We start from the raw sequence: 17470 nt of genomic DNA on the forward strand, positions 1-17470 counted from the left end.
TGCAGAAATGAGACCTTGGATGAAGCTCCTGTCAGCAATGAGTCTGATCAAGCACCGTGTGCATCTGACAGCCAGCTTGGCACCGCCTCGCAGCACCTGGGCTTCAATGGATTTCATGTGCAAGTAGGCCTGAAAGTCATATTAATTTTTAATTGAATGTTTAAGTTTCAGGTTTAGGAGGTCTTCCTAAGAGACGTCTCAGTAATATGTATGCTGCTATGAATGAAGAGGTAGGTCTTAAGCTATGTGTTGTTGGTAAGCAAAGTAAAACTCTCTACTGAGAATAAAAATATATATATACATGTGTATATATGTTTGTGTGTGTGTGTATATAAAAGTATATTTTTAAAGAAAGACATCTGGCAGAAGTAACGCCTTTGCAGCAATGGAAGCCTCCTGCCTTGCTCCAGCTTGCATTCACCGCTGTGGCAGTTTCAAAGACCTTTTGGCTGGGGCAGCTGCGTGTAGGAGGAAGTCACAGATGTTGGAGCAAAGAGTTTCGATCAGAAGGGAAAATCCTAAAAATAATGCCATAAGCTAAGCTGATACACGTGGGAAGAGCTTGGCAGAATTACGTAAAGGATTGGATGGTATGGTGTAGATTTCTATGCAGGGAAGGCTGGCTTGGATTATTTGTTTTGGTGGCGAATATCTAGGAAAAAGAGCAGAAGTGGAAGAGGACATGAAGAGAGAGAGAGTGTTAATGGTTTGGGCTCTGGAGAGATATGACTAGAAAACTAATTTTCCCTATGGAAAGAATTGCATCTATTTCACCACATGTTTTTTTCAGCTATTTAGCCCTCTTCAGAACATACTGGCTTCCTAGCAAGTTTTTTAGGAGTTTGGCAGAAGGTATGCAGAGCTCGACTTTGATGCTACTCTCTTCTTTGTGGATGCTTTCCTAAAAATGCTAAAAAAGCAACTCTGGAATATCATAGCATTTCTTCTCATAGGCATCTATACATGTTTTGCTAGTAAGCACCATATGTCACTCTTTAAACAGCCCAGTAGTGTATTTACTGGGACCCGAGTGTATGTGGTAAGTAACATCACAGCTCCTGTATGTGGTGTACCAGCTATAATTACACAAAAATTCAATAAACAAGTCATTTTAATCATTTCCCTCCCTTTCAGAAATGTGTTTATATATGTGTTGTTCTCTTACCCACAGTGAAGGAGTGTTCAGAATGTGTCATTAAGGGTAACAGATGTATTTGAATAAGGGCTTTTTTGGATGTCTGACTGTTCATTGGGATAAGTCCTTGAAGATGGGGCAGTTCTGAAATGTGGAGGCAGCATTAAATAAAAAAATTTTTTAAAACCCAAACAAACAACCCATGCCACTCTCCCTGAGTGAAAACCTACAATGGAATGAAACACCCTTTTAACTAATTGCAAAATTCTTTAGACATGTTTCTCCTACAGCAACTGGGCCAGCTTTAGGCTGACTGATGGGGCTTGTGAAATGATCTTTAGGACCTTCCACTCTGATCAAAAAATATTCCCAACTCCTAGTAGTCCAGCTGGCCTGGAGACGGACCAAGGGACATCTTCATAGATCTTTGGGATGCATTCAAAAATGCAGTCTTTCTTTTAGCAATGTAAGTATATATAAGTCTTTGGTACTTTTCCAGCCGCTCACTTAAACTTGACTTTGTATTGAGCGCTAGGTGTGAAAGAAATATACATGTCTTTAAAACTTAACTAGAAAATGATTTTTGTTTATTTAATTTAGAAGCTGGCATTCTGCCTTGTGCTTTTTCTACTTGCTAATAGCAGGCAACTTCAATCTCTGCCAGGTCCTGAGAACGGCTAGAGGCACTGAGTACACAAGAGGACAGGATTTACACCTTTGCATTTGGCTGACTTTGCCTAATTTGGCAGAAAAAAAATCTTTGGCATTCCTGGTTTTAAGAAATCTGCAAACTAAGCAAGGTTTGCTGAACTGTTGCCTGATGTCTAGGAGTTGCTAAACTGTGATAGCATTTCGACAGTGAAATGGCTAAAATAGCACAAGTGTTGCTCCTGTTATTTCTAAAACACCTCAGGACCATCCTAGAATTTACTTGCTTTTATTTTCCTAAACAGCCTAGTACTAGAGACAAGGTTTGCAGTTAACATTCATCCCACGTGTTTTGCATTAATGCACATATTTGTTAAATTCTTGTTCTGCTAAGATGCGTACTTGATTTAAAAAACAAAATAAAATTGGAAATCTTTGAGGAGGAGAATTCTTGAAGGTCTTTAACTAAGGTGAACCCAAACCCTTGCGAGTTAATTAAGAGCCTTCTTAAAGGCAGTTGGATTGATGTCAAGGTCACAGAAGGACATTGGCCTTTTGGGGGGGAACTCTGGGTGCCTAGATCAAAGATTACGTTCCAGAAAATGAAAGGGAAAACCAAGGAAACCCTGCTCAGTACCTGTGTATACCTGGAAAGCGCCCGGTGCCTGGACGTGCCAAAGAATGCTCAGGTACCGGGCTTGCAGGTCAGCGTGGTCTTGGTCGGACCCTCTAGAGAGCAGAGGCGGTGGCAGACAAAGCGAGGCGCTGCCGTACCGCGGCCTCTCCCCGCAGGTGGCTGCTGCCGGTGGGTGCGTTTGCACGGGGCCGTGGGAAGGCAGAGGTGGCCCTTCCTCTGCTACCCCGCTGCTGAGAGACGGGGAGCTGGACCCCCCTGCACCCGGCCGGGAGGACTCCCGGCTCCAGGGGAGAGGGGTGTCCCGAGAGGAAGCCCTGCTGCCGCCCAGCAAGTCAGCGACCACGGGGGCTGCCGTCCACGTGCTCCTCCGGCAGCCCTCCCGGGGGGCCTGGCTCTGCTGCTGCACCTCTTGAGCTCGGTGGACGTGTTTGCTCAGCGACTCAGGGAACAGGGGCTGGAACTTTAACGATACACGCTCTTTTTTGTGGGCAAACGAGTGGGAAGTGCTGCTTCCTGACAGGGAGCTTGGGCTGTCGCGAGCCCCGAGCGGACTATCGTGGAACCTGGCCTTCAGGCCGTTGCGAGCCCCGAGCGGACTATCGTGGAACCTGGCCTTCAGGCCGTTGCGAGCCCCGAGCGGACTATCGTGGAACCTGGCCTTCAGGCCGTTGCGAGCCCCGAGCGGACTATCGTGGAACCTGGCCTTCAGGCTCCCCGTCAGCTGCAGGTTAACCTCAGATTCCTGCAGGAAGCTATGGCTGGCACGTAGCAGGTGGTCAGCACTTCAGGATGCTTCAGGATCTCTTGCTCCCCATCTTGAGCAACCTGATCTAGTGCAAGATGTCCCAGCCCATGGCAGGAGGGTGGGACTAGATGATCTTTACAAGTCCCTTCCAACCCAAACCATTCTATGGTTCTAATATACGTGTACACAGACAGTGGTCCTGCTTATTGGAGATGTCGGAAATATCCCTTACAATGGCTTTAAAGTAAAATTGAAGGAAATGTTAAGTAATACTGATCAAAAAATAAAATTGTCTCATTGTGAAAATGCCAGAATATTGTGATTGTTTTGTATTTTTGCCTCCTTTTTTTTTTTTACTACAGTCCTGAAGCCATTAGAGAGTAATGAAGCATGTAACTGAATCCATATTATTGGTCGAAAAACATTTCTGATGATAGCACATGCCTATCCCTAGTTGTTATAACTTCTCAATTAGCAGAACCAGAAAAGTAGGTGAGGGAGATTATAGTTAAGCAATCTGCAGGATTTTTTTATTCTTCCACTCCTAGCTAGACATGGCAGGATCCCATTGAACTGAGAAGAAGAAAATTATATTCCAGAAATAATTCTTATTGTCTGTCTTAAATTTACTACTGGCATTCTGTCTCCATACTGAAACAGAAGTGTTTTACGGATTCAGATTTTCTTTATAGTGGTATCAAACTTGCTGTTTGCTCAGATTAAGGAATATGTGCAATAAAAAATCATCTTCAAGAGTGCTATGCGCAATGTAGCTCATTTAAGGAATATTGCTTGGCTTATGCTATATGGGCAGAATCTACAGACTCTCTAACAGCATTTTAAATCAAAGTAGTGCTTTTAGTAATGACATGAATAAAACATCCCCTAGCCAGGTAGCTGGAGCCAAATAAGCCTTGAGATCTGGCCACAACTGATTTCAATCCCTAGAAAGAATTTAGGTCAGAAAGAGACACTAAGAAATGCGATTGCCAACCTGAGTATCACCTGGAAAAGCTGTTACTGTTTGTTCAAATATCTTTATTTTTTTTAATCAGCACAGCAGGCTTGTGTAAAATACATCAGTGACAATGAACTTTTGTTAATATACACTGCATTTATATTAGGAAGATATTGCCATACATCTGATACACCAAACCTGGGAAAATGGTCTTGCATATAGATTTTTGTTCTAGTATATGTAGCTCTTCATCCATTATGATCTTGTTTTTTTCTGCACTTTGTCTTTTAATGTCTTGAGAAACTGTAGCCATTTCATGGGAGTACTGTGCTACCAAGTATTAACATGTCAAGCCCTCTTACCAGGACATTATTTATTTAGGTATTTCCTGAAGGTAAAACAAATAACTTATTGGCATCAAAAGCTTATCCTTACTTTGCATCCATGTCATGACTGTTCAAAAAGCCAGGCTTAGCACACGTGGGCCTGATTTACAAAGCCCACTGGACTCTCTGCAAGAGAGATATATACATACGTAGGTGATCTCATGCATGTTCACAGCAGGTTCAAGGTATCTAATATGTGGGGGTTTTTCTCATTTGCTTTAGGCCTCCTTTCAGACTGAAAGTCCAAGAACCATAATCCCATTCCTGAAAACACACCTTCCTTCCCACCACATCTTCCCCATAATCTGCCTTATCTACAACATTTGTGAGCTTTTTTGTAGAAGACTGTCTAATTTTTTTTGTGCTTGTCTAGTGCTGGATATGAGTACTGTTTGCTGGCCCTTAGATAACAGTGTAGTAAAGATCGTAGAAGTAATCTTATGGTTTAAAGAGGCATCTTGCCTGTATTTATTGTCATGGTATAAAATCTGTTAGAAGATCACTTTTTGCATTGAACTCAGCCTTGTGTGTTGAGAGCTGTTTAACGGCTGAAGAACAGTTGTGTTTTTCATGGATGTTTCACATTTTTTATGCAGAACTAAATGGACAGTTGTACTATGCAATGTGCTTAACTACTTGGTGGTCATGTGCCATTACCATTTCGCAAACACATCTGACTGCTGAAAGTCTTGCTCCCTCTACCTCCAGTTTTGCATCTTCACCATAGCCAGGAGTTACCACCAGCATAACTTGGCCAAAAAGGTGTATCCAGGGGAATAAATGCACACTACTCTGCTTCAGGCAAGTTCCGCTGGGTTAGTTCAAACAGCTGACAAAGGCAGGCTTTCACTAACCAGCACACTTTGACTTGGGCAGATTAGGAAAACAGCAGCGTAATTCCAATTTATGGAGCTATGGGAAGAGCCCTGATTTCTGGGAATGCCCATTCCAGATGACTGGCATCTTTAGCCTGCAGAGCCAGGTCTGGAAGAGGATGTTTACTGGCAGCCTCTAAAATAATGACTGTTTTCTGAGGCTACAGTCATGCAGTCATTGTAGAAATGGCTTTGTGGCACTTGAAGACATCCATTCCCACCTGTAAAATGGAAATTGCCCTCTTCCTGGTACAGCTCAAATGTCAGAATAAATCATCTGGGCACTCCTCGTGTGTTTCAGCGCAAAGGCAGCAGGTTAGTAAGTGCTGGTAGGAGTGATGTGAGTTTACCCACCTGACTTTCTGCTGGAATTTAAACACTTATTTTTTAATACTGTCTTTTACACTATGCAGTAGGGCTGACTATACAGCTGCTGCGGAGCAATGACAAACACCTGGATGTCAGTCACATCTTAAACTGGCACAGCTGCTTCTCCAGTAAATACTTGTCCCAAGACTGAAGATTAGCCACTTTGCTGCGCAAGGCTTTCTATGGCAGTGGAAAGGCCCTGGAAAGTATGCAAACTACAGCTGGCTAGAGACTTCTCCTGTGCAGAAGAAACTTTAAAACAAAGCATGTATTTTAGAAGGAGGAAATTCCCATGTGGGAAACCTAGAATTTTTACCTGAATGTGAAAAGGCCACAAATGTACAAGCATTTTAAGTATGCAAGGCAACCAATTCTCTGTCACTTAGCAAACAGGAAACGTCAAAATAGCTGAGGCATGAAAGACGGTAACAGCCACAAATAAGTAATCTCTGGTGAGTGTAACCATGAAAACTTTGAAATGTGTTTCTCTCTCAACTTTCAAAGCAACTTCCTCCAGTCCCAAAGAAACTGAAGTAGTACTAAGAAACTAGATCTCATAAGAATAAAAATTTGTCAACCATCTCAGAGCACACGTTCTCCACCAGCATGGTGTGAGCCACAGCAAAGCAGTGGGTGAATGCTACCAAGTAGCTACATTACCCAACTACATCTGCATACAGTGCCAAGAGCTGCTGATGGTATTACTACTGAAGTGAGTGCCTCAGTAAATCTGGAGCTTCTGTATTGGAAGAAAGTGGCATTAGCTAGTCCTGACAAAACTGGCCCCATTTGGACTCTGACTTGGTATTTAGCAAGTTACTGAGCTTCATTTGACAGGTTGAATAATGAAGGATCTGTCGCAGCTGTAGGTGAAAAAGTTTTAAGGAATAATTACTTTTGGCGTTGCATTGGTTTTGATCTTGCTTCACTTTCCAACCATTTGGTCGAGCTGTCTTTTCCTACTTGATTTAAATGCCAGTACTCTCAGAAACCACTTTCCCACATGGGTGCTTTATACACCAAGATCAGGTCACCTCTAACCTTTTGGTAGGTGTTAGGGTAGTGTGATGGTATTGGCGCAACCTTTTAACTTTCACTTAGGTTTGTGCACAATATTTTCTTCCATGGTTTGTAACAGAAACTTTTTTTTTTTTTTTCTGAAAATCTGTCTTGAGTGTTTTGAAGCATCTCGCTCTTTCAGGCCATCTTCTGACACATTATGTACACACTTGTTCACCTCTAAGAGCAGACTGTTGTGATGCGGTAGGAAAAATTTCTGAACCTGAACCATTCGTCTAACCGCACCATTGCAGCTTTCACTGTTGGTTGCAACTGCACAGCATGAATTTTTTTTGTAATGTGAGTGTGGCACAAAAGATCAGCTCTGACCAAATCTCCTGTCACACTACAAAAAACCTGTAAAACTCTCCACTTGACAGTGAGGCAGTGGACTCATAGCTAGAAAATGGGGCTGTAACATAAGAGTCTTCCTATTCTCAATGTGATAGCATCCCCTGTTCTAGCTGTAACAGTATAGTGAGGACACAGGCATTTATACAGTTACATTGTACTGCTGTAGCCCTTGTTTGACAGAGACCAAGGTAGGGTGTGAAAGAAGCCGATGGTACAGTAGTTACAGCAATTGCTGCCGTAACAGAAGCTGTGGTGCTCGTAAATTACAGGCTATCAGTTTGCTGGAGTATTTTGCAGCCATATTGTGCAAGATGACTGTCAAAGGCATGCATTAGAGATATGAGTTTGCACTTGAACTGAGACTTGACTTAGTCTCTTAAGGACTTCATTATTATTCCATGTATTATTCCAGCAATCTTGAAGTGGGTCAGGTACTGAAAGGGAAGCCAGTGCTGGTTGGACAGCATTAATTTTGGTTATTATGTGCATTGTCTGGTTAGACCTGTTTTTAAAATGTGCCACTACACGATGCGCTCATTACGGCAACCTCCTCATCTCTCCTGCCAGTCCTCAGCACGCTGCCTGTAAACAGTCCACTCCGAGTCTGCTGGTGCTAGGGGCAGATCTTGTGCAACAAGTTGGTGGTGGAGTCTGCTGTTGGGTTGGCTGATGGGATGCAAAGCGATACACAGAGCTCTAAGGGAGAGCGTGGGTTAGCTGTGCCCATCAGCAAGGGTTCTGTTGGTTAAGTCAGGTCAGTAATAGAGAAAATAATCTTGAGATAGTACCTCAACATCTCTCTTTCTTCCTGCTTGGAAGAATATTTGAAAGTACTTTAGTCTTTTTTAATTTTGAAACCGTTGAGCTGTTTAGACTGTCATATTTTAGCATGTACTCTATTTGTGGTGGCATTTAAATGCAACAGAAAGAAATTTAAACACAGCCCAGCCAAATGTTCTAAGCAACGAGTTTCCATGAGGGAAGAAGCAAATAACTTTATGCTGCCTGTTTTCCTTCTTGCCTTGCCACTCTGCAGCCTTTCACTGAACCCCCAGGCCTCTCAGCCACCCCCACTACCTCCACCATGTCAAAAAAAAACCCCAAACCAAACAAACAATAAAACCCTACTGTGCTCCTTTTTCAAGAAAATAAAATAGTATTTGCATTATTTCTGTAGAAGGAAGAAAGGAGAGAAAAATAACCCTCCAAAATTACAGATCTACTTGATACACTGGTAACTTTATTGTATTGAATTATACCTCTCCCTGAAGTCCTCTGAAGCAGTGATGGAGGAAGATAAAAACAAGCTTTTTCTTTATCCAGGACATGCAGGAAAGAAAAGAAAAATTCCCAAAGTGGATAGGAACGATGTGAAACAGCATGCCTTGAAATTGTTCTGTTTCTTTGAAGAGAAATCTAGTTGTGCTCTGGTAAATCATGTTTCTGAATATTTATCATGTTTTTACAGGACTCTATTGTCCCTGTACCTATTGTAATCTATGAACCTTGTACACAAATCCGTCAGTTATTGTTTTGTTTTGCAGGGGAAGGATTAAGGCACTAAAAGTATACATTTATCTGGTTGTCCTGAGCTTTGTTGTTCTTTCAGTGATTTGGAGTAAGATTCTGCTTTTGGCAGAACTACTTTTGGCAGAATCCTCAATAAGATCTATTCAAAACCACCCTGTGGTTCATTCACTGGATGTTTGTTTTGCTGGTACATATCTCTGTGTTACAAAAAAAAATGCATTTTTTTCTTCAGGTTGTAGAAATTGTGATGAAAAGAATGATTTGTTTACTGTCTCTCCCAAAACAGTAACATGGGAAAGTGAGAGAACTGTCTTATATATATAGGTACTGTCACATATCATTCATGCAAATCTGAAAGCAACCATCACATGCAAAGTGATGCAGGCGCTCACCAGGGGGAAAAAGAAAAAAGCCCCCCCCAAAAAGCCCTCCCCCTGATTCTGGGCTTTAAAGGGAGAGAACTCACTGTTTTTCCCACCATAATATGCAAATGCCATTTTGTTTCCTTTTTTTCTGCAGTAGGACCTTACAGTGAGGTCAAGCCCTGAAATGCTTACCCCTGTGTTTGCAGTCAGGCATTTAGGTGCTCTGCGGACCAGGACACGGTCATTCTGTTTCCTGCTGGGATGGAAATAATACTTTTTTCTTTATGCTTGTGTATTTCAATGGTCAAACATCACTGATAGTTGCAGGGGTGAGGAAGGGTGGTGTGTAAGGAGTGGTGCAGGGGTGTGTAAGGAAGACCTGAAAATATGTATGTATGATTCCTTGGAAGTAATATTTGCTTTAAAAAAAAAAAATCTTAGTTCCTGGCTTTGGTGGAGCACAATCAAGCCTTACCAAGAAAAAAGTCACTATTTGAAATACAGAAATCATATTCTCATAGGTATATAGAGAATATTTTTCTGTAAGTTAAACAAGAGCCATGTTCTGCTTTTAGAGGCCTGATTATAAAAATGTAAATTTAGATTGATTCTAATATACTCTTCACATTCTTCTAAAATTTCTGCCACCCTTCACATGATTAAGGTAAGTTCTAAATCAGATTATAAAAACAGTGTTTAAATAATTAAAGATTTGTTGCTACCTTCAAGATGCACATGCCAATGAAAAGGGCCATCCTTCTTGTGCTGACAGAAAGACGGTGACATGTAATTCAGGTGGAAATATTCTGTATGGATTAGCAGGCACCTGACCAACTTCCACTATTATTTAGTGATATCATCAATATCTAAAATCAGAGGACTGATAGGACCTCAGAAAAAAAAACAGTAAATGACTGCTTTGGATAATGCTGAGTGCTTCTCTGCACAGCATAAGTTATTTTGGGGGCTTTCATACCTCTGCATGTTGTTGTGATTGGTGTAAGATGTGTTTAAGGCTGCTACAATGCACACACGTGAACTTTCCAACAAGGGCGACCACTCTTCTGTACAAGAACCGCTACTTCGCTACCAGACTAACAGAAGATACATAAGATATGTATGTGAGATAGATAGCTGAGATGACCCAGTTAAGCAATTGGGTGGCTAACTCTTCCTATGCTAATCTATCCTTCTCCACCCGCCTGTCTTCCTTCTGGCTTTGACCCACCTAGAATTAACATTATAAGCACTTAACGAACCTCTAAATTAGTTCTTTGTGTAAGCTCAAAGGCTTATTTTTAGTGAAACTTCATTTTGTACACTATGTATGGAAACAGAAAATTTGGACTAAAAACATAGTAATTGTCTCCACCTTGGACAGTCACAGAAGACCTCAGACATGAAGGGAGGAGCTACAGGTGAATTTCTATATAGCAGATATCCCCACTGGGTCATAAATCTGCACAAAAAGAAGGTTCAGACTTCAAATTCAGCTTTCAGTAATAAAGTTAGAACTAGCAATAATACCTATGCTAGTGTGTTGTAGCTATAAGCTTGTCATGGTTTAACCCCAGCCAACAACTAAGCACCACGCAGCTGCTCACTCACTCCCCCCCGCCACCCAGTGGGATGGGGGGAGAAAATTGGCCAAAAAAAAGTATAACTCGTGGGCTGAAATAAGAATGGTTTAATAGAACAGAAAGGAAGACACTAATAATGATAATAATAACAATAATAAAATGACAATAATACTAATAAAAGGATCGGAATATACAAAACAAGTGATGCACAATGCAATTGCTCACCACCCGCTGACGGACATCCAGTTAGTCCCCGAGCAGTGATTACCCCCAGCCCCACTCCCTCCAGTTTATATACTGGGCATGACATCACATGCTATGGAATACCCCTTTGGCCAGTTTGTGTCAGCTGTCTTGGCTGTGTCCCCTCCCAACTTCTTGTGCCCCTCCAGCCTTCTTGCTGGCTGGGCATGAGAAGCTGAAAAATCCTTGTCTTTAGACTACGCATTACTTAGCAACAACTGAAAACATCAGTGTGTTATCAACATTCTTCTCATATTGAACCCAAAACATAGCACTATACCAGCTACCAGTAAGAGAATTAATTCTATCCCAGCCGAAACCAGGACAAAGCTCACAGTGTAAAATCAAGCTACTTGACATGAGAATTGAGATCACTTGGTAGGAGGGTAATTTTATCTTTTGTTGAGAGTACTGTGCTGGACTGAACAGTGTCTATGGCTGAATCAGGACTTTCCTGACTTTCAGAGAAAAATGTGCATTAATAGCAACTTAGATGAAGAGAAGGCAAGAGGCTGGTGGTCCAGGGCTGCCATAAGCATAAGGCCAGTATCAGAGGAAGCACAAAAGCAGTAATCAGATAAATTAATCTAGAGCAATCTGCAGTAAGGGGTATAGTAAAAGTTGTTCTTTTTCTTCTTTCTTGAAAGAAGAAATGCCAGTTCCTCAAAAACAGTTTGTGGGGAAAGTTTTGGGTTTTGAAAACAGCACTAAATTTGTTGCAAAGTAGTCTTGTAATATTTTCAAAATGAAAACTCTGTGTTTCAGTACACACTTACTTTTTACTTCAGTTTTTCAAACTGTTTTTACAAGAGTCAAAACTAAACCTTTTCAAATTACTTGATCTTAACTGTCACGGAACAGAAAAAAACCCATGTTAACATAAGAGGTTGTGCTTATTTGGCAAAGGAAGTACTTAGGAGGAGATTGAAATTATATTGAAACAATGTGGAAACTATATTCTTCATATTAACAAATGGCAAGCTCTCTCTTCTCATCTCATCTTTGTTTCATCTGCATTTTGACTATACTGTAATTTTGAAAAGGACTGGTTTGTATTGCATAGTCATGTTGCAATCATTGTTTATTGTGTTGCTGTTATATAACATCTTCTCTAGGCGTATATACTTACTTCTGATCAGGAGATTAAAAAACATGTCGTAGATGAACATGCATAGTCCCAATGGGAAGTGGTTGTAACAAACTCAAAGAAGCAAAAACGGTGAAATTACTCTTACACAAGGTAAACTAGCTCAGAGAAGGTATGTTGCTTCTGTGCCCTGAGGGCACATGCTGCATAGAGGCACCTGTAGGAAAACAGTAATGATAGAGGTAAGTGGAGTCGGATGCAAAATGTACATCTTAAGATGCCTTGGAATTCAGAGTCCAGTTTAAGAGTCACCTGAAAGAAATTCTCTTCTGGCTATGCCACGTACTGCCTCTGAGGGATCTTGAGCAAGGCATGTTTTGACCCAGATTTCAATTTCAGCCACTAACTTTTCAGTTAGTCCCCTGGCGACAGGGACCTAGATTTTTCCTGGCTGACCAGCCTAAGTTTCAGAGGTACGATGTCACTACTAACTTACAGAATCTGACATTTTCAAAACATTCTTTCCTTTTACAGCAACTGCCCTTCCCTGAATGACCTATATGTAATTCTGGGCTCATATAAGCTTTGCCTCAGGTGACACCCTCATTTCTCAGGCACGCATTGCGACGAAAACACAAAACATAAATAAAAAAGCCTTGCATCATGCCATTCTGTGAGCCTCCGTGGAGGGATACGCCTACCGGTAACATGATTCAGAGAGGCAGAATTGACCTCCGGGAGACTTCAAAGGGTAAGGCATAGGAAAAGGAACAAGCTGCCTTTCCTTTTTTAGCTGGTCATCGCAAGGTTAATACCAGGTAGCCAAAACACAGAGTAGGTGCTGTCCGTCTGGGGACAGGGCTAGGGTGATGCCCCTTTTTCCCCGAGCCGGAGGGACTGCAGCAGCGCTCAAGCCATGCTTAACGCTGTGAGGCCCACTCACGCTTCCCTGTATGGGTGCGAAAACCTGCACTTTGACCCCAATGAAACATCTGCCACAAGCCCAAGAAGTGCGATATCGACGGGGGGGGGGGGACGGGACTCTGGCAAAAAAAAAACCCAAACCCAAACAAACCCCAAACCCAAACAATAAAGCCAGGCATGCCCCCCGCACCGCGTCCTGCGGGCAGGCCCCCGGCCGACCCCGGCCCCGCCACCCCTGACCGGACCTGCCGCCCGCCCGGCTTCGCCCCGCCCCGCCTCCCCGCGACGTCGCTCTCCGCCAATCAGCGGCGCCCTCTCCTCCCGCGCGCCTTCCCCCTCCCCTCGCCGCCCGCCGCGAGGCTGACAGCTCGGCGCCGCGCGGCTCCGCCCGCCGGAGAGGGGCCGGCCGGCCGTCTCGCGAGAGCGGCGGAAGCCTCGCGAGACCTGCGAGCCACTACCCCCTCGCCTCCCCCCCCCCCCCCCCCCCCCCGCAGGCGGCGCTCCGCCCCGCGGCCCTCCCGCCGCCGCCGCCGCCGCCTCCGCCGGATCTGTCTCTCGCTGGCTGGGCGGTGGGAAGGGAAGGGGAGAGAGGAGAGGAGAGGAAAGGAGAGGAGAGGAGAGGAAGGGGGGGGGCGGGCGCGCTCGGCCCTGCGCACTGAGCGATGTTTGTCCGCCATCGCGGCGGAGGAGGAGGGTGAAGGAAGCGCCGCCGCCGGAGCGAGGGGCCTGCGCCGCCGCCGCCTCGCCCCTCGCCGCCGCCTCCGCCGCCGCTCCCCCCCTCGGCCCGGCCCGGCCCCGGCCCCGGCCCCGACCCTCCCGCCCTCCGCGCAGCCCCGGGGGCCGCAGCCCGGAGTGAAGGTCGCCAGCGGCCTCCTCTGCCCGGCCCCCGGCCCCCGCTCCCGGGGTCTGCCGCCCCGCCGCGCGTCCCCCGGCGCCCCTCCGGACGGGAGGCGCCGCCGCCGCCGGGCCCGAAGATGTCGAACCTGAGCAAGGGGACGGGCAGTCGGAAGGACACCAAGATGCGGATCCGAGCCTTCCCTGTGAGTACCGGGCCTAGGCCGGGCCGAGCGGCCGCGCAAGGCCCCGGCCTCCGCCTGCCCGCAGGCCCCGCGGCCTCGCCGCCCCGTCGGCCGCGCCGTGTGCCCGGGGCCGCGGGGCGGCGAGCCGGGCCGGCCCCGGGCAGAGGCGGCCTCGGGCCTGGGAGGGGGCCGCGGGTGCGGGCGGTGCGGGGAGAGCTGTCAGCCGGCCGGCGGCCTCGGGCACCCCCCGTGCGAGTTGCGGGGCGGAACGGGCGGGAGCCGCATCTCGGGGGAGCGGTGCTACCTGCCGCCCGGCGAGTGGGAGGTGGAGGAACTGGTCCCCGCGATTACCGTCTCCGTCATCAGTCAGGCAAATCAATTATGGAAATCCACGTACGGCATGGGGGGGGCCGAGGGGGGGGGCTGGTTTCTTTGTTTTCAAGGAAAAGGCCTCAAAGAAGGAGTCGAAGGTGATACGCCTACATCAACAAAATTAGTTAACCCCGGAAGGGGGGTGTGTTTATTTATGTCTTCTGGAGAGTTTCCTTTTGGTGGATTTATTTCACTCTTTGCTCCGTAAAAGAGGCTATAAGTCGTATGATTATAAGATTTAGGTGGCACAATGCCAGCTGTTTGGAAGATGTTACTATAAACATCTAGGTATAGGTAACTTTCACGCATGTTCGGTGGAGCCATGAGCGTGCCATCCTTTTGAGTTACAGAGGGGAATGAGCCAGATTATTAATTTATACTGCCATAAAGCTTGCTGTGTTTTGACAGTTGGTTCAATTAAAGCTTACAACAGAATAACAAATACAGTACTATTAATGGCGCTGAGGAACGAGGGAAATAGAGAAGCTTCAGTCTGCCAGAGGATGGCCAGGAAGTGTGTATGTGTTCATCGGTGTATATGTTAAAAAGAAGATACTCAGTTGAGTCACTGGCTTTTAAGGTTTAGCGTTAACTTTTTGATGCTACGTCTGATCCCAGTAGGCAGTAGTATAGAACTAATGTGCCTTGCCTTTATAGAGAAACTGGATATACCTGTTTATCTTATTTCACTGGCAAGGAATATATCAATATATTTGCTTCATCAAAACACTCGCTGATGAACTTTATTTTCTCAGCAGCTGGCTTAATCTTAGCAATCTGATTTATACTGTTTTCCTCTTACTCTTTCCTCTACTTTTAATGACTGACAGTTGCATTTAGTGGTAAAAAGTCAAAAGAAGAAAATGGGCTATGAAATTAGGAATTTTAGCTGATGAAAGGTTCTTGATCTCCAAATTGCCTTCATTTTTTTAAACAGCCTTTTTCAAGAATGTCAATTTTGTTGGGAAGTGTTGGATTATAGGAATAAAGAAAAAGACTTACTGCAATGTGGCCAGGGCTGTACTGACTTCTTCCTATGGTAGTAGGAAAACCTGTACAAAAATAAACGATGACAAAAACAATGTGTATGTTTTATAACGAACTACACCAAAAAATGGTCTTTTAATTTGATAAACAGATTCTGTATTCCAACTGTGAATATGTAGATATGGGTCAGCCAACCAAGGTAGACTTAACAGTGGGATAAACTTTAGTTTGTGTTTTACTTTTTTCATCACTTCTGTAAATGAGCATATGAAATTAGTTTGGGGGATAAAGAATGCTCATACAGAGCCCTGCTCTTACATAAAGTTAAACATTGTCATCAGGGTTTTTTTTCTTCTGAAACTGTTTTTGCTAGCATTGTCTTTTCAGTTGCTTAAAGAATGTCTAGGTTTAAAGTTTTTTAAAAAATTACCTACTTCCTAGAATAATTCGATAAGTAAATAGGCATCAAGGCCTATGGGTCTTAAATGTTTGGTGACATCTGTTGACAGCAATTTTTCAGGTGTTCACTTCAATAGATTTTCTTTTCCAAGACATTTTATTGACAATCCTGTTGATAAAGTGTTTGCAGAAAAGAAGCATGTACTTGATTGAGAGATTTGGAGGAGTTTCTCTTTCATAATTGCAGAAGGCAATAGCCGTAGTTCATGTAAAAATCTTAATGCGAATTTTGTGGAGGCCTAAGTGGTTGTATAGCTTTGGTCCTGTGAATAGTGCCAGCGACTGCAGTGGGATTATTCATGTCAATGAGGTTGCATTTGTGTGGGGGGTAGAGTCTATATTTAGAAAGTGTACTATTCGTACTTCAGCTACTGCTCTTCGTTCTTTTCTCTCAAATTCAGTGGTTCTGCTTTTGAGTTCTGAATTGACTGCTTGCAGAGGTGACTTTTGTAGGCTGCTTTAATTTGTCTTCTTATTGATCATCTTTCCTCAGCAGGTCTACCTGTTTTAGATTAGTTTGCTTCTTGCATGGAGGTAGCTATTTACTATTATATTAAACTAGAAGTAGCCAAATTTGAGAGGTAAGGTTCCTGGAACATAGCAATGTTATGGTAGCTCCTTCCATGTAGGTTCTGTCTCTAATATTTTCTATTTTTCATAATGTTTTTGATATTTCTGTTATTGTTAAATTTTACTGTAGCTAAAGGAAAGGAGAAATAGTAATTTGCAAAATATTACTACTCCAAAGTTTTCCTTTTGTACCTTACTAGAAATAAGTAGAAATTGACCAAAACATTTGAAAACCATCAGTGTTGTACCTAGACATCTTAATGTTTTGGAATTAGTTTTATTCCAGATTCCTTGTTTATTATTTCTTGTAACTGGTGGCAGATTATCTGTCATCTCAAGTGTCCGTTAATATTTGCTAGCTCCTGGTATGTGCTCTGATGTGCTTTTTCTTACCTCAAGGGCAATGACTTGAGTACACGGTGTACTGTTTTGCTGAAGTGGGTTGTAGAGTAATCAAAAGTAGTTGAGGAAGATAGTTTTGTATACATTTAAGCATTTTTTCTGTTCACAATAGAAAAAAATGCATTTCTTTTCCTAATTTAAAAACTTACTTACTAAAGAGTTTTTTGTGTTCTCGTGTTGGGCTTGACTTAAACACAGTGATAATCTTTGCAACAGAAGTAGTCCAGCTGAGGATGCGTTTTTTTGAGACTTCAGACTTGAGCATTTTTTTAAAATCCAGAAAGAATAATAGAAATAATTTTTTATCAAAGTTTACAGTATATTCAGTAGAGCAAACTGATGCAGTTAAGCTTGTGCAGTTAATTAACCTTATGTACCACTGTAGAAGACTTCCATTGTGCTACTTTCAATAACTACTTATGGTACTTTTAGCACCTTCATAATATATAGCTGTTCTGTATTTGTATAAGGTCTATCCAGATAGTGTTCAGAGTAGCATTAGTTAATGTGAGAGATGGAATAGTGTAAGAGGGCTTTTGAGTGAGTGCAGGTTCTTTTTTCTTAAGCAGTCTTTAAACTTTTTTGTTTCAAATTCATACACACTGCAACAAATAGGAACATGTTGTGGTTGGATGCTAAAAATAAAAAAATAATTTCTGAAATGTCAAGTAATTGTCAGTGATGTAAGTTGGATATAGTTTGTAAGTATTTTGGTTTTTTTAATTACTTGGAGGAGTGCAGTAGTATTTTTGCTGAATACACAGTA

The 17470-nt window shown here is 43.4% G+C and overlaps 1 protein-coding gene and 1 long non-coding RNA gene across 2 annotated transcripts in view; both read left to right on the forward strand.

Annotated features, from left to right (window-relative positions):
• LOC142033356 (uncharacterized) lies at positions 1–2219 on the forward strand. The gene is made up of 3 exons (XR_012651147.1): positions 1–123; positions 1516–1601; positions 1800–2219. It is a non-coding gene; the product is annotated as an uncharacterized LOC142033356 (long non-coding RNA).
• An 11226-nt stretch (positions 2220–13445) lies between these two features.
• The window catches only part of CUL3 (cullin 3), a 58552-nt gene continuing 54527 nt past the window's right edge, over positions 13446–17470 (forward strand). The window contains exon 1 of the mRNA XM_075031850.1: positions 13446–13935. Within this exon, the coding sequence (XP_074887951.1) occupies positions 13870–13935 (66 nt within the window). The 5' untranslated portion in view covers positions 13446–13869. The remainder of the gene's footprint in view (positions 13936–17470) is intronic.

The sequence above is a fragment of the Buteo buteo genome, chromosome 7 (assembly GCF_964188355.1).
Source record: "Buteo buteo chromosome 7, bButBut1.hap1.1, whole genome shotgun sequence".
NCBI classification, from domain to species: domain Eukaryota; kingdom Metazoa; phylum Chordata; class Aves; order Accipitriformes; family Accipitridae; genus Buteo; species Buteo buteo.